We start from the raw sequence: 20,634 nt of genomic DNA, 5'->3' as shown, positions 1-20,634 counted from the left end.
TTAAAAAGAAGAGATAAACACGGACCATATAGAAAACATATAAATGGTGCATTTGAAAATTTTGGATTATGTTTTTAAAACATTATAGCATTGGTGCTATAGGTCTAGTTCCAATGTGATCATTTGCAAAATTGGTAAAATTTGAGGAATTTGTAAACTTTATTGTACATCAAATCCTTTGGTTTGTTTAATTTCCCAGTGTTGGAATAGCATCATTTTAAATTGTGGCTAGTTAAAGTTCTTGAAATGGCTGAATGTAGTAAACAAATGTTTTGTAAATATAGCTTTAATGTGAATAATGCACATAAAACAATTTCAACATTTTACAAAAATATTATTTGCCATTTAAATATTGAACTTCTAGCAAGCAAACACGTGCAGATTAAATTTAGATACTATATCAAGATCATACTATACTATCGCTGGTCAAGCATCTACAAACTCTAGGCCTCTGTACCCCACTCTGCAACTGGATCCTTCACTTTCTCATCAGAACTCCACAGTCAGGCAATCTCAACCTCTCTGGCCAAACTTTTAAATACCTGTTTTTTAACCCTTTGTTTTCAAGTTTAAACTGTTCAAATGAATTCTGGTACAAGTTCAGAATTAAATATGGATGCATCTTATGAAGAATTTTTTTAAAACTTCAGATTGCTTTTTTGGACTGTAAACAACAAGTGACTTCTAACACAGAAAAAGTGTTGAAGGTGGAAAAATCAGTCATAGAATTGGGAGATCGTGAGAAGGAGCTAGAAAGAAAAATAGGTTATTTGGAAACTCAAAGCAGAAGGAATAATGTGAAAATTGTTGGTTTGCCAGAAGGTATAGAAGGACAAGATCCTCTTCGTTTTTTTAAAGACTGGATTCTGCATATATTAGGACAAGAATTTTTCTCTGGGGGATTAGCACTGGAAAGAGCCCATAGAGCTTTAAGAAGAATACCCTCAGCTGGTAAGCCACCGAGACCAGTAATAATTTGATGTTTGAGTTATTTGGATAGAGAAGAAATACTTCGACTTGCAGTACAAAATGCGAGACAACGACAAACCCCATTATTGATTCAGAATAGCAGAGTCTTTTTTATCCTGATCTGAGTCAAAATGTCATTCAACATCGACGTCGATTCAATCCAGTTAAAGAAGTTTTGTGGCGTAAAGGTTATAAGTCTACTTTTCGTTACTCTGTAGTATTGAAGGTGTTTTACGGAGACTATCAATTTCGGTTTTTTGAAACTGATCGTGAAGCAATGATTTTTGCTGATTCATTGCCAGATATAAGAGGACAAAGGCGTAGTCCACCATTATCTCCTAAAGAAAAATTTGGTAGCTCTGGAAATGGAAGAAATGGCAAAAAGGGGAAAAACGGGAATGGAAAGAGTCTACCTCCTTCCGAAATGGTATCTTTGAGATTGGAATCTTCTGGATGAAAAGAAGAATTTTCTTATTCTATTTTTTCTTTTGTTATTATGATATTTTGATGTTACAGACTGTTTGGCTGAGGAGGGAGAGATGTGCACTAAGTTCTTTACTAGTCATCAGCCACTGGTGGGTGACTACACCCAATTTTTGTTTAGGGGATTGCTATCTTTTGGTAGTTTCTTTGGGGGGGGGTGGATTTTCTTTTTTAGTTTTTAATTTGTGATTTTCTTTTAAATTGGAGGGCCTATATACATTGATTTGAGTTTTTATATAAAGATATTATTGGTATTTAGTAATTTAGTTGAGGTTTGCTACTTTTAATGTTCGAGGATTAAACGTAAGCGAATCTTGGAGTATGTTAAGAAAATGAAAATTGATATTGCCTTTTTACAAGAAAAACATTTGAATGTGAAGGATAGCGTGAAATTAAAATGGGATTGGGTTGGGCATGTATTTTCTTCTTCATTTAATTCTAGAGATAAAGGTGTAGCAATTTTGATACATAAAAGTTTATCTTTTGAATGACAATCAATGGAGGAAAAGGCAGGATGTATTCTTAAATTGAATTGTAAGATTTTTAGTGAATTTTGGACTTAATATTTATGCTCCAAATGCAGATGATGAAGTATTTATTTCGGATGCATTTTTATGTTTGGGTCAAGCTAATGATAATATTTTAGTTGGTGGTGATTTTAATTGTGTTTCGGAACCTTTATTAGGTAAATCACTGAAGAAAGTTTAAAAAATCCAAAATGGCAATCCAGGTCCAAGCGTTGATGAAAGATCTTAATTTAGTAGATATTTGGAGATGTCTTAATCCGACAGAGAAAGATTTTTCCTTTTATTCATTTAACATGAATCATTTTCAAGGATTGACTTCTTTTTAGTATTGGCACACTGACAAGGGAAAATACAACAAGCGGAATATAAAAGTAGGGTGATTTCAGATCATACTCTGTTATATTTTACATATGAAATTTCTGAGAAAATTCAAATAGCTTATCGTTGGAGATTTAATACAATGTTGTTAAAAATATGGAATTTATTGATTTTTTTGAAAAAACAAATTAATTTTTTTTAAAGAAAATTCTAAATCTGTTCAAAGTAAGTTTGTATTATGGGATGCTATGAAAGCCTATTTGAGAGGACAAATAATTAGTTATACTTCTAAAATAAAAAAGAATCGATTAAATCAGAGTCTTGAATTAGAGAAACAGATCGATGAGTTAGAAAAGGAATTTTAGAAAGATGTGACAGAAGATCAGAAAATAGAATTATCTAGACAGAAATTGAAATATAATACTTTGCAATCTTATCAATTTGAATGTGTGATTAATAGGACTAAACAATGGTATTACGAATGGGGAGAGAAAGCACATAAGGTATTGGCGTGGCAATTAAAGAAAGAACAGATATCGAGGACTATTAATGCTGTTAGACGGAATTCTCTTATTACTTATAAACCTCGTGAGATTAATGATGAATTTTATTCATTTTATAAAAAGTTATATACATAGGAAAACAGGAAACTGGATTGATTGATTTTCTTTTAATCACAGTTGAATTTACCGATATTAGAGGATGGAGATATACAGGAGTTAGATGAACCATTTACTGATTGGCAATGCTGGAAATGCCGAACTGTAAATCGCCTGGTGATGATGGATTTTCGGTTGAATTTTATAAAATTTTTTATGATGATTTATCTACAGTGTTTGGGGATATATTACGTCAAGTTTGAGAACATTATGATTTACCTGAGTCTTGTTCTAGTGCTTTAATTGCAGTAATTCCTAAAAAAGATAGAGTTCCTTTGAAAGTATCTTCATATAGACCAATTTCGTTGTTAAATGTAGATTATAAAATAATAGCTAAAATATTAGTGAATAGATTGGCTAAATTTTTACCAAAGTTGATTCATATTGATCAAACAGGTTTTATAAAGAATAGATATGCTTCAGATAACATTTAGCGCGTGATTAGTTTGATTAATCGAGTCCACGCTGCTGAAGATCCAGCTGCGCTGGGTGGGTCACGTCTCCAGAATGGAGGACCATCGCCTTCCCAAGATCGTGTTATATGGCAAGCTCTCCACTGGCCACCGTGACAGAGGTGCACCAAAGAAAAGGTACAAGGACTGCCTAAAGAAATCTCTTGGTTCCTGCCACATTGACCACCGCCAGTGGGCTGATATCGCCTCAAACCATGCATCTTGGCGCCTCACAGTTTGTCGGGCAGCAACCTCCTTTGAAGAAGACCGCAGAGCCCACCTCACTGACAAAAGACAAAGGAGGAAAAACCCAACACCCAACCCCAACCAACCAATTTTCCCCTGCAACCATGTCTGCCTGTCCCGCATCGGACTTGTCAGCCACAAACGAGCCTGCAGCTGACGTGGACATTTACCCCCTCCATAAATCTTCGTCCGCGAAGCCAAGCCAAAGAAAAAAGAAAAAGAAAGATTTCGACAATTTTTAGATCATCCGATGGTGATATCCTTAGATGCAGAAAAAGCATTTGATAGAGTTGAATGGAATTTTTTGTTTAAAGTTTTGGAGAAATTTAAGTTTGGTCCTTTCATTGGTTAGATTAGGGCTCTATATAGTAAACTGGTAGCTAGAGTATTGACGAATGGTTTGATTTCAGAATCTTTTAAGTTAACTCGATCTACTCGTCAAGGTTGTCCTTTATCACCAGCTTTGTTTGCATTAGTGATTGAACCTTTAGCACAGTTGATAAGACAAAATACACAGATACAAAGTATGAAAGTTTTAGATGAGAAGTATAAAATTAATTTATTTGCTGATGATGTATTGGTGTATTTAATAAACCCAGCTCAGTCACTTATGCATTTGAAGTAATGTTTAATACAATACAGGTGTCTTTCTGGATATAAAGTTAATTGGGGAAAAAAAGTGAAATATTACCAGTAAGTGAAGGAGATTATTCAGTTTATAAGAATATTATTAATTTGAAGTGAACTGATCGAATTAAATATCTGGGTCTAATTTTGAATGTTAATTATCAATCTTTATATAAATTAATTTATAATGAAAAAAATTAAAACTGATTTGATTAAATGGAAATTTAATGGGAAGGATAAATACAATTAAGATGAATATCTTTCTGCGTATACAATATTTGTTTCAATCTATTCCGTATTTACTTGATAAAAAAGTTTTTCAAGATTTTAATAAAATGGTTAGGGAGTTTTTATGGAGAGGTAAATTTTGGAGAGTAGCTTTGAATAAATTAACTTGGAAATATGAGTTAGGAAATATGTTTACCACATTTTCAAAATTATTATGAGGCAGCCCGACTTAAATTTATTAGTTCATTGATGGATTTGGTACGGCCTCCTAGTTGGGCTAAAATTCAGATGGCAAGTATTTCTGAATTTGAAATACATCAATTTTTGTTTAGGTGGAATATAAATTTGTTACAACAATATAATGTGCCTATACTAAAACATTTAATGAAGTTATGGATAAATAAAAATAAAATGATAGGTTCTAGGGGTAAATTATTGGCTTTGACTCCGTTGTTTAATAATCAACTTATTTCTTTTTCAATACATAATCAAAGTTTATTGCATTGGAGATTTAAAGGTGTGAAAAATTTTGGAGATTGTTTTAAAGAGGGTAAGCTTTTATCTTTTAATCAGATGAGGGAAGATTTTGGTATTGATAAGAATTCTTTATTTCTTTATTATCAAATTCGATCTTTGGTAAAATGTATGTTTGGTAGAGAGATTATTTTACCTGAAATGACTAAATTTGAGACTTTTCTTATGAAGGTACCAGAGAAGGGTTATATTTCATTTATGTATCAAATATTACAGGATGGTATGGATAAAAAGGGTTGGGATAGATCTAAAATTAAAATTAAATTATTGGTTTTACTTTTTCTGAAGAGGATTGGTTAGATATCTGTTATGATAATGTAACTAGATTGATAAATGCACATTATGCAATGATTAATTACAATTTTTTACATCAATTATATTTGACACCTGAAAAATTTAAAAAATATGGTTTTAATGAATCAGATTTGTGTTTTAGATGTGGTGATACGGTTGGAACTTTTTTTCATGCTATTTGGTCATGTATACATATGCAATCTTTTTGGAAGAAAATTCAATCATTTTTAGAATATCTGTATAAGATTAAAATGGGTTTAGATCCAACAGTATTTTTATTGGGTAGTTTGCAACCTCTGAAAGGCTTGGGATTAGATAAGTTTCAGCTTGCTTTTGTATATTTAGCTTTATCTATAGAAAAAAAATGTATTGCTAGTACGTGGAAAGATACAAATATGATTGATATTAATAGATGACATAATGAGATGAAATATTGTTTAATAATGGAAAAAATTACATATGTTTCACATGATAATTATAATTTTTATTAATAAGTGGCTGTTATACTTGGAATATTTACATTTCAATTTGTATTGATTAGATTTTAATATGTATATTTAACTTTTTAATTTTTTTATGGCTCTCCTTAGGAGAGTTGGTTGAAGGGGGTTTTTTCCTTTTTCTCTCTCTCTCTCTCTCTATATATATATATATAATGTTCGTGTTTAATTGCTGTATATGTCATATTATTTGTTTTTTGAACGAATAAATAGTTTTTTTTAAACTCCACAGTCAGTACAAATTGGAAACATATCCTCCTCACTGATTATCAACACAGGTGCACCTCAAGGATGCATGCTCAGCCTACTGCTTTATTCATTATGCACCCAATGCTATCTACAAGTTTGGAGATGACACCACAGTTGTCGGCAGAACCACAAACAGCAATGAGGAAGCAAATAGGAAGCAGATAGATCAGTTCTTTGAATGGTGTAAAGACAACAACCTTGCGCTCAATGTCACCAAAACCAAGATGATTGTGGATTTCAAGAGGAAGTCAGGAGAATATGACTCAGTCCTCATTGAGGGCTCAGTAGTGAAGGGGATCAAGAACTTCAAATTCCTGGGTGTGAATATCTCCGAGGAACTGTACTGGAGCCTCCATGTTGATGCAATCACAATGAAGGCTCGCCAGCAGCTATACTTTGTGAAGTATTTGATGAGATTCGGTATGTTACCAAAGACACTTGTAAGCTTCTACAGGTGTACCATGGAGAGCATTCTGGCTAGTTGGCTCACTTCCTGGTATGGAGGCACCAACTCTCAGAACAAGAGGGTTTTTAACTAGGCCTGCAACATCACAGGCATCAGATTTCACTCCATTGAGGATATCTCTATGAAGTGGTGTCTTAAAAAAGCAGCCTCTATCCTCAAAGAACCCCACCACCAAGGCCAAGCCCTCTTCACTCTGCTACAATCGGGGAAAAAGTACAGGAGCCTAAAGACGAGCACTCAACGGGACGACAGCTTCTTCCTCGCTACCGTCAGATTCAATGAACCAAAGGCACTGCCTTTTTGTGTACTATTATTTTTATTTTTTTATAGTATTATTGTAATATGGTTATTATATGATTGTTTGCACTATAATCCTGCTGCAAAACACCAAATTTTATGACTTGTTCATGACAATAAATTCTGATTCTATATGTCTGTGTAAGAGATAATTTATTACTCAGATTGTTGTTTATTGATTTTAGAACATTTCTATCTTCATAAATGCGTGCTCTGAAATAATACAATGAAATTTCATAATACATGATTTGAATAAAAAACTTCTTGTTACATTTAGTAAAGTGTTTAATAAATAAAGATAAGATAGATTTCATTACAAACCATTTACCCATTTTCCTCCTTCTATTTTAAGGTCAAATATAAATTTTGTAAATTTCCTGAATGATATTCAATAACAATGATGAAGCCAAGATTTGGCAAATCTGTTTCCTACCCTTTCTCAGAAATGGTTTACCTTTACCTTAATCTCAGCCTTGATTTTATCTTTAATATTCATGAATATATTTTCATCCCATATGTCTGAACTGTTTCATCCTGCATTGGCAATGAAAAACTCAAGTTCTAATGTACCAAACAGAAAGATGAGAACCTATTCCTCAAGTTTCCAATCAATATGTAGTGAAGTCATAGGCAAGCAACACAAAATACAGTCGCCAGAGAATGACTCGTATCAGAATGTTTTTAGTTTGTAATTCTGGAAGTATATAGCATAAGTGAAAACATTAACAAAATGCATTTCTGATTATAAACCCTTAAACAGTAACAAAAACAGAAACAAAAGATTTTGCTACCTCAATTGAAGGAGGAAGACCTTGTGGCAGTGTTCTAAAATTATTTTTTCCCAGTCGCAAGTAAGCAAGTCGCTTTAGTGGTCTGAAGACGAGGGGTTGAACATTACTTTCACTGAGCTTATTTCCTTCCAGCTCCAAATTGACAATTTTATTTAGTCCTGTTCAATTTTGATGCAAAAGTTTAAGCATTTAATAGCACAATTACACCCGCCAAGTTCTTGTTTTATGCTTATTGGTTTTTTGGAACTCCACCCAACATTCTACATTGCAATGGAGTTCTTTGCTTTAGAGTAAATCGATCATCTTTGGCAATGTATGCATATTATGTTATGCCTTTTTACAGGCCATAGGTTACAAGAACACCAAAAGTTAAGATTTAAACATTTTTATATAATTTTGTTCCAGAAAATAGACAACTATACATCAACAGGTACAAGTAATTTGAATAATAATTCTCAATTATTTTAGATAATTCTGGACTAATTGTTATTAATAGTTGATTTTTTTTTTGTACAAAACTTTTTTTCAGTTACATGAAGCAGCACATCAAACCATAAACTCTTCCTCAGATTTTGAAAGAGAAATACCTTGGAAGGTTTGTTCATCCAGACGTTGAAGAAGGTTTTCATTTACTTTTAATTCCACTAGGGTTCGAGGAAGTTGAGGAGGAATCTGGAGTAATAAATTTCCATCCAAGTATAGACGTTCCAGTTTTTTTAATTTCTGAAAGAAACAAAAGAAAAGCATTATAAGTATTCTCATATTGTTTGTAATTTAATTCTAATTTAATTACCTCAGCATTAGTACACACATTCAACCAAACAAATAACTACTTTTTATGCTTTGGGCAAAATGCAAATAACCTTTAATATACATCCGATGAAGAATTTTGATTGGAGTTAGTTTAGATGTCTTAAAATTGTTTGTACAATGTAAATATTGTATTTAAATGTGATCATCTCATTCACATAAATCATGGAATATTACAGCACAGAAATAGGCCCATTTGGCCCTTCTAGTCTATGCTGAACCATCTTTTTTGCCTATTCCTACTGACCTTCACCCTGTCCATAGCTTTTCATACTACTTCTATCCATGATACCTGTCCAAATTCTTCTCAAATGTTAAAATTGAGCCCGCATCCACCACTTCAGCTGGAAGCTTGTTCCACACTCCCACCACTCTCTATGTGAAGTTCCCCCTCATGTTTCCCCCTAAACTTTTCCCCTTTCACTCTTAACCCATGTCCTCAATTTTTATCTCTATCCTCAGTGGAAAAATCGTATCTATATTTACTCTGTCTATCCCCCTCATAATTTTAAATAACTCTGTCAAACCTCCCCTCATTCTCTACACTCCAAAGAACAAAGTCCTAAATGGTTCATTCTTTCTCAGTTCCTGAAGTCTGTGCAACATCCTAGAAAATCTTCTCTGCACTCTTTCTATCGTATTGATATCTTTCCTGAAGTTAGGTGACCAAAACTACCGACAATATGCCAAATTTGGACTCACCAATATCTATAAACTACTTTACCATAAGATCCCAACTCCTGTCCTCAATACTTTATGAAGACCAATATGCCAAAAGCTCTCTTTACAACCCTATCCACCTGTGACACCACTTTCAGGGAATTATGCATCTGTGTTGATCCCTCTGTTCTACCACATTTTCTGTGCCCTACCATTTACCATGTTTGCCCTTTCTTGATTTGTGGCACCTCACACTTGTCTGCATTAAATTCCATCTGCCATTTTCAACCCATTTTTCCAGCTGGTTCAGATCCCTCTGCAATCTTTGAAAACCTTTTTCACTGTTCCCAGTGCCTCCAATCTCATAGTCATCTGCAAACTTGTGCATCCAATTTACCACATTGTCATCCAGATCATTGATATAGATGACAAACGCCACTCTCTGGCTTCTCCTGCATTGCCAATGTTGAATTCAATTCACTATTTCACCATGAATACCTAGCGTCTGAACCTTCCTGACTAACCTCCCATGTTGGACCTTGTCCATGTAGACAATATTCACAACCTTTCCTTCATCAACATTCCTGAAAAATTCCTCTAAAAACTATCAAGATTGGATAAACATGACCTAACATGGACAAAGCCATGATGATCATCTCTAAACAGTCCCTGACTTTCCAAATATTTGTACATCTGATCTCTTACAACATTCTCCAATAACTTGCCTACTACTGATGTCAGCCTCACCAGCATATAATTTCCTGGGTATTTTTGGAGCTTTTTTTTTAAATGTAACAATATGAGCTATCTCCAATCCTCCAGCACCTCATCTGTGACTAAGGACATTTTAAATATATCTGCCAGGGACCCTGCAATTTTTGCACAAGCCTCCCTCAGGGCCCAAGGGTTTAGCTTGTCAGACCCTGGGGATTTAGCTACCTTTATTCGCTTTAAGACAACTTGCCCCTCCTCCTCTTAAATCTGTACCTTACTGCTTGTTTGCCTCACCTTCCTTGACTGTGCCAATTTCCTGAGTAAATACTGATGCAAAAAAAATTTAAGATCTCCCCATCTCTTCTGGCTTCATATAAAGCCGACCACTTTGATCTTCAAGAAGACTTTTTTGTCCCTTGCTATCCTTTTGCTCTTAATATGCTTGTAGAAGTGTTTCAGATTTTCCTTCAACTTGCCTGCCAAAGCAACTTCATGTCTTCTTTTAGAACCATATTCAAGATCAGGTTTATCATTATGAACATGCACACAAAATGTTGTTTTACAGCAACAGTGAGGAACAAGGTGCAAATTGCTATAAATTACAATTCCATAAATACAAGATTTTAAAAAATAAATTAGTTCAAAAAAGCAAAGAGAAAAAGTGAGGAAGTGTTCATTGTCTATTCAGAAATCTCATATCAGAGGGGGAGAAGCTGATTTTGTAACATTGAATATGTGTCTTCAGGCTTCTGTACCTCCTTCTTGGTAGAAGTAATGGGAAAAGGGCAGACAGGGATGCACTAGTCAGAATTTCACTATAGAAATTTGCAGAAGTCTTTAGTGACATATTAAATCTCCTCAAACTCCTAACGAAATATGATTGCATTGACATGATGGCCCGAGGATAAATCTTCAGAATGTTGACACCAAGGAATTTGAAGTTTCTTACCCAATCCATTGCTGACTCCTCGATGAGGACTGGTTTGTGGTCTCCAGTTTTCTCTTCTGTGAGTCTATAATCAATTCGTTAGTTTTACTGTTGTTGAATGAAAGGTTGTTGTTGTTGTTGTTACACCTCTCAACTTCCTATTCTGTCTCACTCCTGTACACTTCCTCATGACTATCTGTTATTCTGCTGACAACCGTGATGTCATGGGCAAATCCTTAGAAGGCATTTGAATTGTGCCTAGCTCCACGTCATGGGTGTAGAGAAAGTAAGCAGTGGGCTAGGCATGTATCCTTGAGGTATGCTGGTGTTGGTCGTCAGTGAGGAGGAGATCTTGTTACCGATCTGCGATGACTGTAATCTTTCGATGCGGAAGTCAAGGATTCATTGGAGGGATTACAGAGGGCCAGGTTTTGAAGTTTGCTGTCCAGTACTAAGAGTATGATGATGTTGAAAGCTGAGCTGTAATTGATGAAAAGCAGCCTGATGAACGTGTTGCTGTTGTCCAGGTGATCCAGGGCTGAGTGGAGAGCCAGTGAGATTGCATCTGCTCTGCAACAATTATGGTGATCGGCAAATTGCAGTGGTCCAGGTCTTTGCTTAAGTATGAGTTAATTCTGGCCATGACCAACCTCTCAAATATTTCATTACAATAGATGTTAGTGCTACTGGGTGATCGTTGTTGAGGCAGCTCACTCTGCTCTTCTTGGGCACTGGTATAATTGATGTCCTTTTGAAGCAGTTAGAAACCTCCAATTGCAGCAGTAAGAGATTGAAAATATCTGTGAACACTCCAGCTAATTGATTGGCATAGATCTTCAATAGCCTGCCAGGTACATCAGGGCCTGACACCTTGCTAGGGTTAACCCTCTTGAAAGATGTTCTAATTATGTTTACCTCTATTGATTTCCCAAGTTTTTCCTGTATTTTTTTATACTCCTCAAGAACCTCATTTGCTCCCTGTTGCCTATATCTCCTATACAGCTCTCTCTTCTTAACTAGATTCCCAATATCTCTTGAAAACCAAAGTGTCTCATGTCTGTTAACTTTGCCTTTAATTCTTGCAGGAACACACAAACTTTGTACTCTATTGCACCTGAAAGGGCCTTCCACTTGCCGAGCACATTGTGATCAGAAAACAACCTATCCCAATGCACAGTTTTTAGATCCTTTCTCATTTCCTCAAAATTGGGTTTTCTCCAATTGAGAATCTCAACTCAAGGACCTCACTTATCCTTATCTAGAATTATCTTGAAAATAATCGCATTATGATCACTGGACCCAATGTGTTTCCTGACAGATACTTCTATCACCTGTCCTGTCTCATTCTTTGATTGGAGATCCAGTAGTGCACTTTCTCTCTCATTGGTAGATTTAGAAAGCATTCCTGAAAACATTTAACAAACTCTAAGCCATCCAGCTCTTGTATAGTATGGCAGTCCAGGTCAATATGTGGAAAGTTAAAATTGCATATGATCACAACTTCATGTTTTCTGCAGCTGTCTGCTATCTCCCTACAGATTTGCTTCTACAATTCTTGCTGACTATTAGGTGGCCTATAATATAATCCCATTGTGGTCATACCTTTTACCATTCCCCAGCTCCACCCATATAGCCTCAGTAGATGAGACCTCTAGTCTGTCTTGTCTAAGCACAGCTGTGATATTTTCCCTGATCTTCATTGTCACTTCTCTCCCTTTCATCCTTCCTGTTCTATCTTCTCTGAAGCAATGGAACCCCAAACATTGAGCTGCCAGTCTTGTCCTCCTGCAACCAAGTTTCACTAATGGCCATAAAGTCATAATTTAACATGCCAATCTATGCTCTAAGCTTATCTGCCATATCTACAATACTCCTTGGATTGAAATAGATGCACTTGAGAACCTTATTTCTACCAGAATTATGCAAATCCTGTTTTGTAGCATTTGATTGACAATTTGTTATGTGATTTAAAAAGTGTGGCAAAAGGGGATTTCAGTATTTCAATACTTTGTTTAAATTATAATGCACACTCCTTCAATAATTTTAAAATCTGCATTAATTTTTTCACACAAGTATTTTCAAACTTTTAATAACAATTGCAAAACTTACATTGAATGCTGCTTGGTCTATATTTGATGAAAGAATCCTGTTTCTGCTGAGGTCAATTAATTCAAGATTAGGAACCCCATTAAATGCTGCTGCTGGGATAGCAGTGATTGAATTTCCTGTATGGATGAAAAAATGTAGGTTGATTGTGCATTTGAAAATGTTTTTAAAGCCTTGTATTTTTCCATAGTGTGATATGGATTTTTTTTTTAAAAAACTATTTTGTGCTCAAAAGTCACTGAAAAGTCACTAAAGGTCAATTCAGGAGATAGGAAAGCAAGGCAGGAAAGGAAAGCAGAGAATTAATAGTCAAATTAGGAACATGCAGGAAACAAAACTAAAAAATAGACAACAAAGGAAATCAGCAAAGCTCCATGGAATATAAATTCAAGGATACCAGTGGTTAACCTACTTGCACATGTGCCAGATTTTACAAGTTTCTATGAAACTGGTTGAATTTGTTGTTGAGAAAGATTTAAAATAACATAAAGCTCTCTAAATATCACATGATACGGAATTAATGGCAATAGCAGATGTAAACTAGATTTATGTTAAATGTTTCAATTAAGAGATATTTTTCACTTTTAAACTCTTAGATCTCAGCTGTGCAAAGAAATTTTATCTGTCTATGGTAGTTGTTACCTGCAAGCTGAAAATGTTTGATCTCCAGATCTCTTAGTGGAGGTATTTGAGTCAACTTCGCATTATTGCAGTTTATTGCAGTGTCTGTCACATCACAGCCAATTGGGAGAGAAAATGTTCGCATGTCCTCATTAGGAAAATGTGGTAACAGTTGTAATATGGAAGAATATGATGGGAAGTCAAAAACATCTTGATAATCCTCCTCATCCTCCTCCTTGACTTCTTCTTCTTCATCCTCGCCTTCCCCTTCGTTTTCCACTTCCTCATCCTCCCCTTCCTCCACAACCTCCTCTTCCTCTATCTCAACCCCCCAGGCCTTCTCAGTCCACATCATATCATTCCCTGAAGCCTCCACTATCTCCTCTGCGTCCATATTCCACCAAGACTCCTCGTCCCCGTTCTCCTCTCCATCTACCTCATCACCAAGAACCACCTTCCCCCTCTCCACTTCCTCTTGCTCACAAGTCTCACACCTCTCCCTTTCCTCTGCTTCCATCTCCCTATTTCCTTCCACTTCCTCTTCGGATTCTTCTTCCCCTTCATTCTCTTCCTCATGATCTTCCTGGATTTTCGTTTGCCCCTCCTGTTGAATTGCCAGATTGTTCACTTCTTCTTGCTCTTTTTTTCCCACATCTTGTACTTCTACTTTCTCCATTTGTTCTTCCAAATCTAGACGGTCTTTCTCTAATTTCCCCTGTTCTTGCTTAACCACCACCTCTTGCTCTTCTCTTTCCTCTCTCTGATTTTCCTCAATCTCCTGTTCTTCATTTTGTCCCTCTCCTTGCTCCTCCTTCACCTTTTCCACCATTTGTTCATGATCATAATTATCAAAATACCAGTTTTCCTCTTCTCTTGTTCTGGATTTTTTTTTAATTTCTTTTTCAATTTGTTGCTTTCCTTTTCTTTTACTTTCATGGTTTTCTTCCTGTAAATAATTCTGTTCCATTTCATCTGCCTTTTGTAACTCTTCCTCTTCCATCTGACTTAACTTTTCTTTATTGTGATGGGGTGCTTCCAGTTCACTTTGCCTATATTCATCTTTGAGTCCTTTCTGATTTGCATCTTTTCTGTGTAATTCATCTTCTTCCAATAGTTGTCCTACGGGTAAATCCTGATCATTGGAGGTTATATTATATGTTTCACTTGGATCATTTGGCTCTGTAGAATCATAATAAAAAAATTAAAATCTTTATCTAAATACTAAATAATGAAAAACAATTTAAGAAAATGCAATTTAACTATAGGGTCAGCTTTCATTTTTAATAAAATTATTTTTGATGATATGAAAGTAAAGGTAAATTTTTTAAAAATGAGTCTTGTGATTTGATGTTTTACATAAATAGAAGTGCACAACATAAAAATATAGATTGTGTTTTTTGTTTGTTAAAATTAACAATTAATAATATATTCTATGTCCACTGTCACATCGTTAGAGACATAAAAGAGCAGTCAGCAAGAATGATCAAAGCTGTAATGTATGTTTCAGTTGCATATCAGCAAGCAGTATTGATCAGAGTTAAAAACAAATACATATCGGTTAAATAGTAATTATGTTCCACATGTATTTCCCCATAAATCAGTGTTAGAAATAGCTGAAAGATGCTGTGTGCATGGTGGTAGGAGACAACAATGATTTTGCAATCCCTTTTCAGACAATGATCTCAGTCAATCACGTCGATGATGGGGAGGGAGACCTCAATGATCCTCTCTGCTGCTCTTACAGTCCTGTGGATCGACCTCCAATCCAGTTCTCTACAGCAACTGTACCACATTGTGATGCAGCTGGCCAGGAGCTCCTGTAGAGAGTTGACCTGAAGGTGGCCAGTAGTGTGGCCCGCTTCAGTCTTCTCAGAATGTGCAGTTGCTGTGGTGCCTTCCTGACAAGTGAGAGAAAGTTGTGTATCCAGGAGAGGTCATTTGTTAGGTGAACTCTATGGAACCTGGTGCTTTCCACTACAGAGTTGTTGATGTGTAGTGGAGGGTGGTTGTTCTTGGTCCTCCTGAAATCCACGACCAGCTCCTTCATCTTGTCCATTTTAAGACTCAAAGTGTCCTTCTTGCACCATATCATTTATTTCTGTAGTGCAACTCATGTTGTGACTGATGTGTCATCTACAAAATTGACGACTCTCTTGGAGCTGGATATGGTGATGCAGTGTGGGTCAGTAGCATGAACAGGAGTGACCTGGTTGAGCTTCAGTGCTCCGCTTGATGGTCTTCAACATTTGCTTCCAACCTGACAGACTGTAATCTTTCTGTTAGGAAGTCAAGAGTCCAGAAACAGGGAAGGGTGCTGAGTCCCAGTGAGGACAGCTTCTCCACCAGCCTCTGGGCAATGATCGCATTAAACGCCGAGCTGAATTGGATTAAAAATAAAATCATTCATACTGCACAATAATGTTTTACTTCTGAAAGTTTTGTTTTGTATCATATGAATGAACCTTTGAGCATCAAATATAGTTTTTTTACATTCCTCAGTATACACTGAAGTGTTTTTATTCATATGTAATGCATTCAAAGCTTTTTCAAATATGTTGTCCTCAATCATTTTGTAATAATCACTAATTATTTTTAAACTAGATTGTTAACTACTTCTTTAATAATAGAATCATAGAGCCAAACTCTATACCAACCAGGCTGGTCCTATTTATTTGGATTTGGCCCATATCCCTCTAAAGACGGTGTCTTAAGAAAGCATCCTCTATCCTCACCACCCAGGCCATGCCCTTTTCACACTGCTACCATCAAGAAGGAGCCTGAAGATACCTGTGATTCTGCGGCAAAACAACGAATTTTGTGACATGATAGTGAGAATAGATTCTGATTCGGATAAACCTCTCCTATCCTTGTATCTGATCTGACATCTTAAATGTTATGGTCACCCTCAAATCTTGACAGGCAACTCATTTTCACCACCCTCAGACCCTTTTTAAATCCTTCCACTCTCACCTTAAAATGCACCCTTTATTTTTGGATTCCCTAATCCTGGAACAAAAATTATGACCATTTACCCTATCTGTGCCCCTCATGATTTTATAATCTCCAAAGGACCAACCCCCACTTCCATCAGCCTCCTAGGCTGCAGAGATAAAAGCTCCAGCTGCAACCTGTAATTCAAGCCTGCCAGTCCCTGTAACATTTAGGTGTAATTTTTTGGTTCCCTCTCTAGCTTAATATCTTTCCTATTGTTGGGTGACACAAGTATGTGCATACTCCAAGTGATCTTACCCAAGTCTCGTACACTTTCGACATATTGTCCCTGCTACAGTCTTCATCACCTATATTTATATTGTGCTTAAATGCATAAAACCATTCTTCTGTTAGTAAACATTTTGAGTAATTATTTTCTTTTTTCACTTGAATATTAGCTGTATTAAGGAATGAGAAAATACCATTTGATGTACAAATTGGGCAGCATTCTCCTGCTGGAGTAATGGTCCTTGCACATTTTAAAATAGGGCAGTTCATTTCATCACAAACTATTTTTCCACTTGAACACAGACAGGTTAGACATGGTTTTGGAGACCATACTGCATTGTGATACATGATCATCCCATTGGCTTTGCAGTGTCCTTGTCTGCCTAATAGAAATGAGAGAAAATTGGGTCATTATTGTGGTTCTGTGGAAATGCACTACAGGTTAAGCATTCATATTTAGGCCACACAAAAAAAAATCACAACCCAAAAACATTGGACTATTATGAAGTAATTCTTAATGAGTAGAAATTTCAGCTGCAACTTGATGGTTAAATCTTAATTTTACTTATCCTTACAAACCATGAAATTGATAATTTTTCTGGTTAAAGTGCTGCATTGTTTTGTTGATTGGAATACACATAGTCCCCAACTTGCGACCGTAATTGGAACCGAAGGGTCAGTCATATCTCAGAGTTTTGCCTGTGCGTGTGGAGTCAGAATTTTAACTGTGCGCATGGAGTACTGAAGTCTTAAAGCAAACTTAAATCAAATATTTTTTTCATCGTAGATTTTTGTTGTATTTGACAAAGTATAACATGTAAGAGCAAAAATGTACATACTTACTTTGTTATTCGGCATCCCAGGGTCCATAGGCTATGCACAGCCATCTTAATTCCTGTGTGCATGTGTTAGACTTCAGTTGCCATATGCACAGTGGGTTCACGTATTGAAATTTGATTGGCACATGCGGGAAAGTTGAGCACCCTGACAATATTGAATTCGTGGCCTTAACATTCATGCATGTGCCAACCTAACTCCAATACGCGAACCCACCATGCATATGCCAACTAAACTCCAATACGCGAACATTGCGCATATGCCAATTGAACTCCAATACACTAACCCACAGCGTATGTACCAACCAAACTCCAATACCCAAACCCACTGCGTATGCACCAACCAAAGATTAACACATACACATACACGCCAAGCCTATGGATCCCGGGGGTCCAAATATATATATATTTTTAAAATTTGATTGTATGTGTGGATGGACGTAAGTTGACTAGGTCGTAAGTCAAGGAGCACCTGTAATTTAAAAAACTCTTTCAAGTGTTCCCTTTTTAGTGGAATATATTGAAATAAATAAATGATCTCTGCACTAATATCCTGCATGTTACATCAGTAATGCCAGAAAAATCACTGCAGTATATGTATTACTGCATCATATTTTCAATAGCTTCAGTAAAAGTAGTATGTGCGGGGTTTCTATCAGTGACTCACATCTCTACTAGCTGTGCTTTTTGAAACATTCTCCACTGGAATCCATGAAAATCTCTAAAATTGATATGGATTTAAGTAAGCTGGTTAGGAATCCTGCCTATTCTAAATCTTAAGATTTGTTACCTAAAGTGTAAATGGATTTTTATTGTATACTGAGCCAGAATTATGAAGTAGCAAACTTTATACACAAAGGATTTTATATCTATTGGTTTTACTATTTCTTCAGATCAATATTTAGTGTAAGGAACTTAGAAATAATTTATTTATTAACATTTATGATATATTTTGCCACCTCCTACCATAAAGACTGGATCAATCTTTTCTCGCCTTGTTGGAAATATGTAGTTATCGGCAACTAATAAAGGAAAAGGAATGTTCTCCTTTGACAGTGCACTTTAGCCATAATATGATTTTTGCTCTTTGACAGTGATTCAACCTGTTTGTTTCCTGAATTGACCCAAAATGGTTTAATTTTATACATACTCCAAAATGGCAACATAAAAGCCAAGAATACAATTAGTGGGTTGGATAGCCAGGATTTAAGCCATGTAATGATGAGACAAGTGACAGTCTCAAGATATGGAGGAGAAGTGGTGGGGATGTTGTAGGGTCGAAGGATCAGAACAATAGGGTAAAACTATGGGACATTAGATTATTTGCCGAAATATCTCAGGAGGGCATCTGTGATGCAGGGCCTGAAAGGATGTACTGCAACAATTATTACTGAAGTTAAAGTGAAATGGAACTATACATCCACAAAGTAACTGGGAGTTGTAGAAAAAACTGATGTGTGACTAAATATAGGAATGATAACTGACATATTTTGAAAGTACAGGGAAGGAAAATGGCACCATCTTAGTTGTACTGTGTAGAGATGAAACAAACTAATGACAACAGGAAAAAGGAATATAAGAGCAAAAGAATAGAAAAAGAACATTTGGATTGGAATAAAAAGCAAGGTGTGATTAAATATTCTAAGGGGTATATCACAGACCATCCTGCATGGAATGAATAAAGAACACAGAATAATTATGGAGACTTTAATTAAAAAGCTGCAGTTGCTAATAAAGCTGATAAGAAGAAAAAACTGGAAATAGCAAATCAGCCAGGATCCATGGAGAGAAAAACTGTGTGGGATTTAGATCAATTACCTTTCATTTATCCATAGTTGGTGAATATTTCCACCATTTTCTGTTTAAATTAGCAGAAATTTTAATCCATCAAAGTTCAACCACCAAGAAGCATTGGACAAAGAGCATAAACGTTGGGTGCTTTCCAATGTTTTCAGTTCGTTTGTTCAAAATCTAACAAAAAAAGGGATACTGCTGGATCCAACTGTGATAAATAAACCGAAATAGGTTAAATAAATAGAAATAGGCTGTATATAGGCAAAATAGCCTGGAGATTGGATGGGAAACTATCCAATAGAAACAAAAGTGTTAGATTGGAAAAGGTTGATTTCCTTGGGGATGAAAACAGCTGAAGAAGCTAAATTGGAAAATTACTGACAAAGAAATAGGACAGTGTGGAAAACTTATAATAAAAAAAAACAATTTGCTCTTTCTCTAATTTGTATACCGATTTCTTTTGCCTTACCATGGTATCCATGCTGACTGTTATCTGGGTCTCACACTTGTTCTCCTAACGCCTCTGCTTTTTTTTCTAGCTTTTAATATGCTGCTTAATGCCTACCTCTTTGAATAGTTGTCCTAATGTATCTCTTGGTTGTCCATTTTCAGATGTAATCTCATAACTTTTTTTAATGCAACTTAAATGTATCTTGTTGTTTTCTGCAGTAACAAAAGAATGCAACTTCAGTGCACCTGCCTTAAGATTCCAGACTATAGAACAGGGACTGAGGTAGAACTTTTTTGTATAAAAAGATGCACTGCTTAGAATTATTGTAGTTCATAAATTAAAATTATATGTCTAGGGCCTGCCTAATTCAATGCAGTCAAGTTCTTAAGTTCTGGTTTGTAAGCCAGAAAATGCATTAGATAATTAGGATATTATGAAGGTCTCAGGTGTTCAATAATCATCACATGGAGAAAATTTTCACTTTTGTGGTGTTCCAAACTTATTGTCATAATATACAGATTATTGTGTGAATTTAGTCATAATGTACAGACGCACTGAGATGTGAAAATTGAGATTAAATTTAAATTGAGAGGACTGTTCTACAGATGAGTCGAGCAACGGCCTGACATTGTCATTTCGCAGAATCTTAGCTTTCCAAGACGTGAAAAACTTTTTTATCACAGGTCTGACCAGCAGGACACATTGGGATGGAAGTGAGAAACAATATTGATGTTAGATCCTAAGAAGTCATGTAGCATAAGATCAAATAAAGGAAGGAAGCCTCCTGAAGACCACCCATTATCCTTCCTCAGCTGATGAAGCAGGCCTCTTCTATATTGAACATGAAAGGATAAC

The 20,634-nt window shown here is 35.7% G+C and overlaps 2 protein-coding genes across 11 annotated transcripts in view; one reads left to right on the top strand and one right to left on the bottom strand.

Moving 5' to 3' along the window:
* Positions 1-20,634, top strand: part of cenpp (centromere protein P) — a 343,661-nt gene that overhangs the window by 285,291 nt on the left and 37,736 nt on the right. The gene's annotated exons all lie outside the window — the stretch shown is intronic.
* ecm2 (extracellular matrix protein 2, female organ and adipocyte specific) overlaps positions 1-20,634 on the bottom strand; it is a 33,788-nt gene that overhangs the window by 9,291 nt on the left and 3,863 nt on the right. The window contains exons 2-6 of the mRNA XM_069937244.1: positions 16,893-17,081; positions 13,501-14,658; positions 12,862-12,977; positions 8,228-8,363; positions 7,641-7,798 (exon numbers count right to left, since the gene is read on the bottom strand). Coding sequence (XP_069793345.1) covers positions 7,641-7,798; positions 8,228-8,363; positions 12,862-12,977; positions 13,501-14,658; positions 16,893-17,081 — 1,757 coding nt within the window. The remainder of the gene's footprint in view (positions 1-7,640; positions 7,799-8,227; positions 8,364-12,861; positions 12,978-13,500; positions 14,659-16,892; positions 17,082-20,634) is intronic.

Source organism: Narcine bancroftii, chromosome 5 (genome assembly GCF_036971445.1).
Source record: "Narcine bancroftii isolate sNarBan1 chromosome 5, sNarBan1.hap1, whole genome shotgun sequence".
In the NCBI taxonomy this organism is placed as follows: Eukaryota; Metazoa; Chordata; class Chondrichthyes; order Torpediniformes; family Narcinidae; genus Narcine; species Narcine bancroftii.
This window is presented reverse-complemented; position numbering and strand designations above follow the sequence as displayed.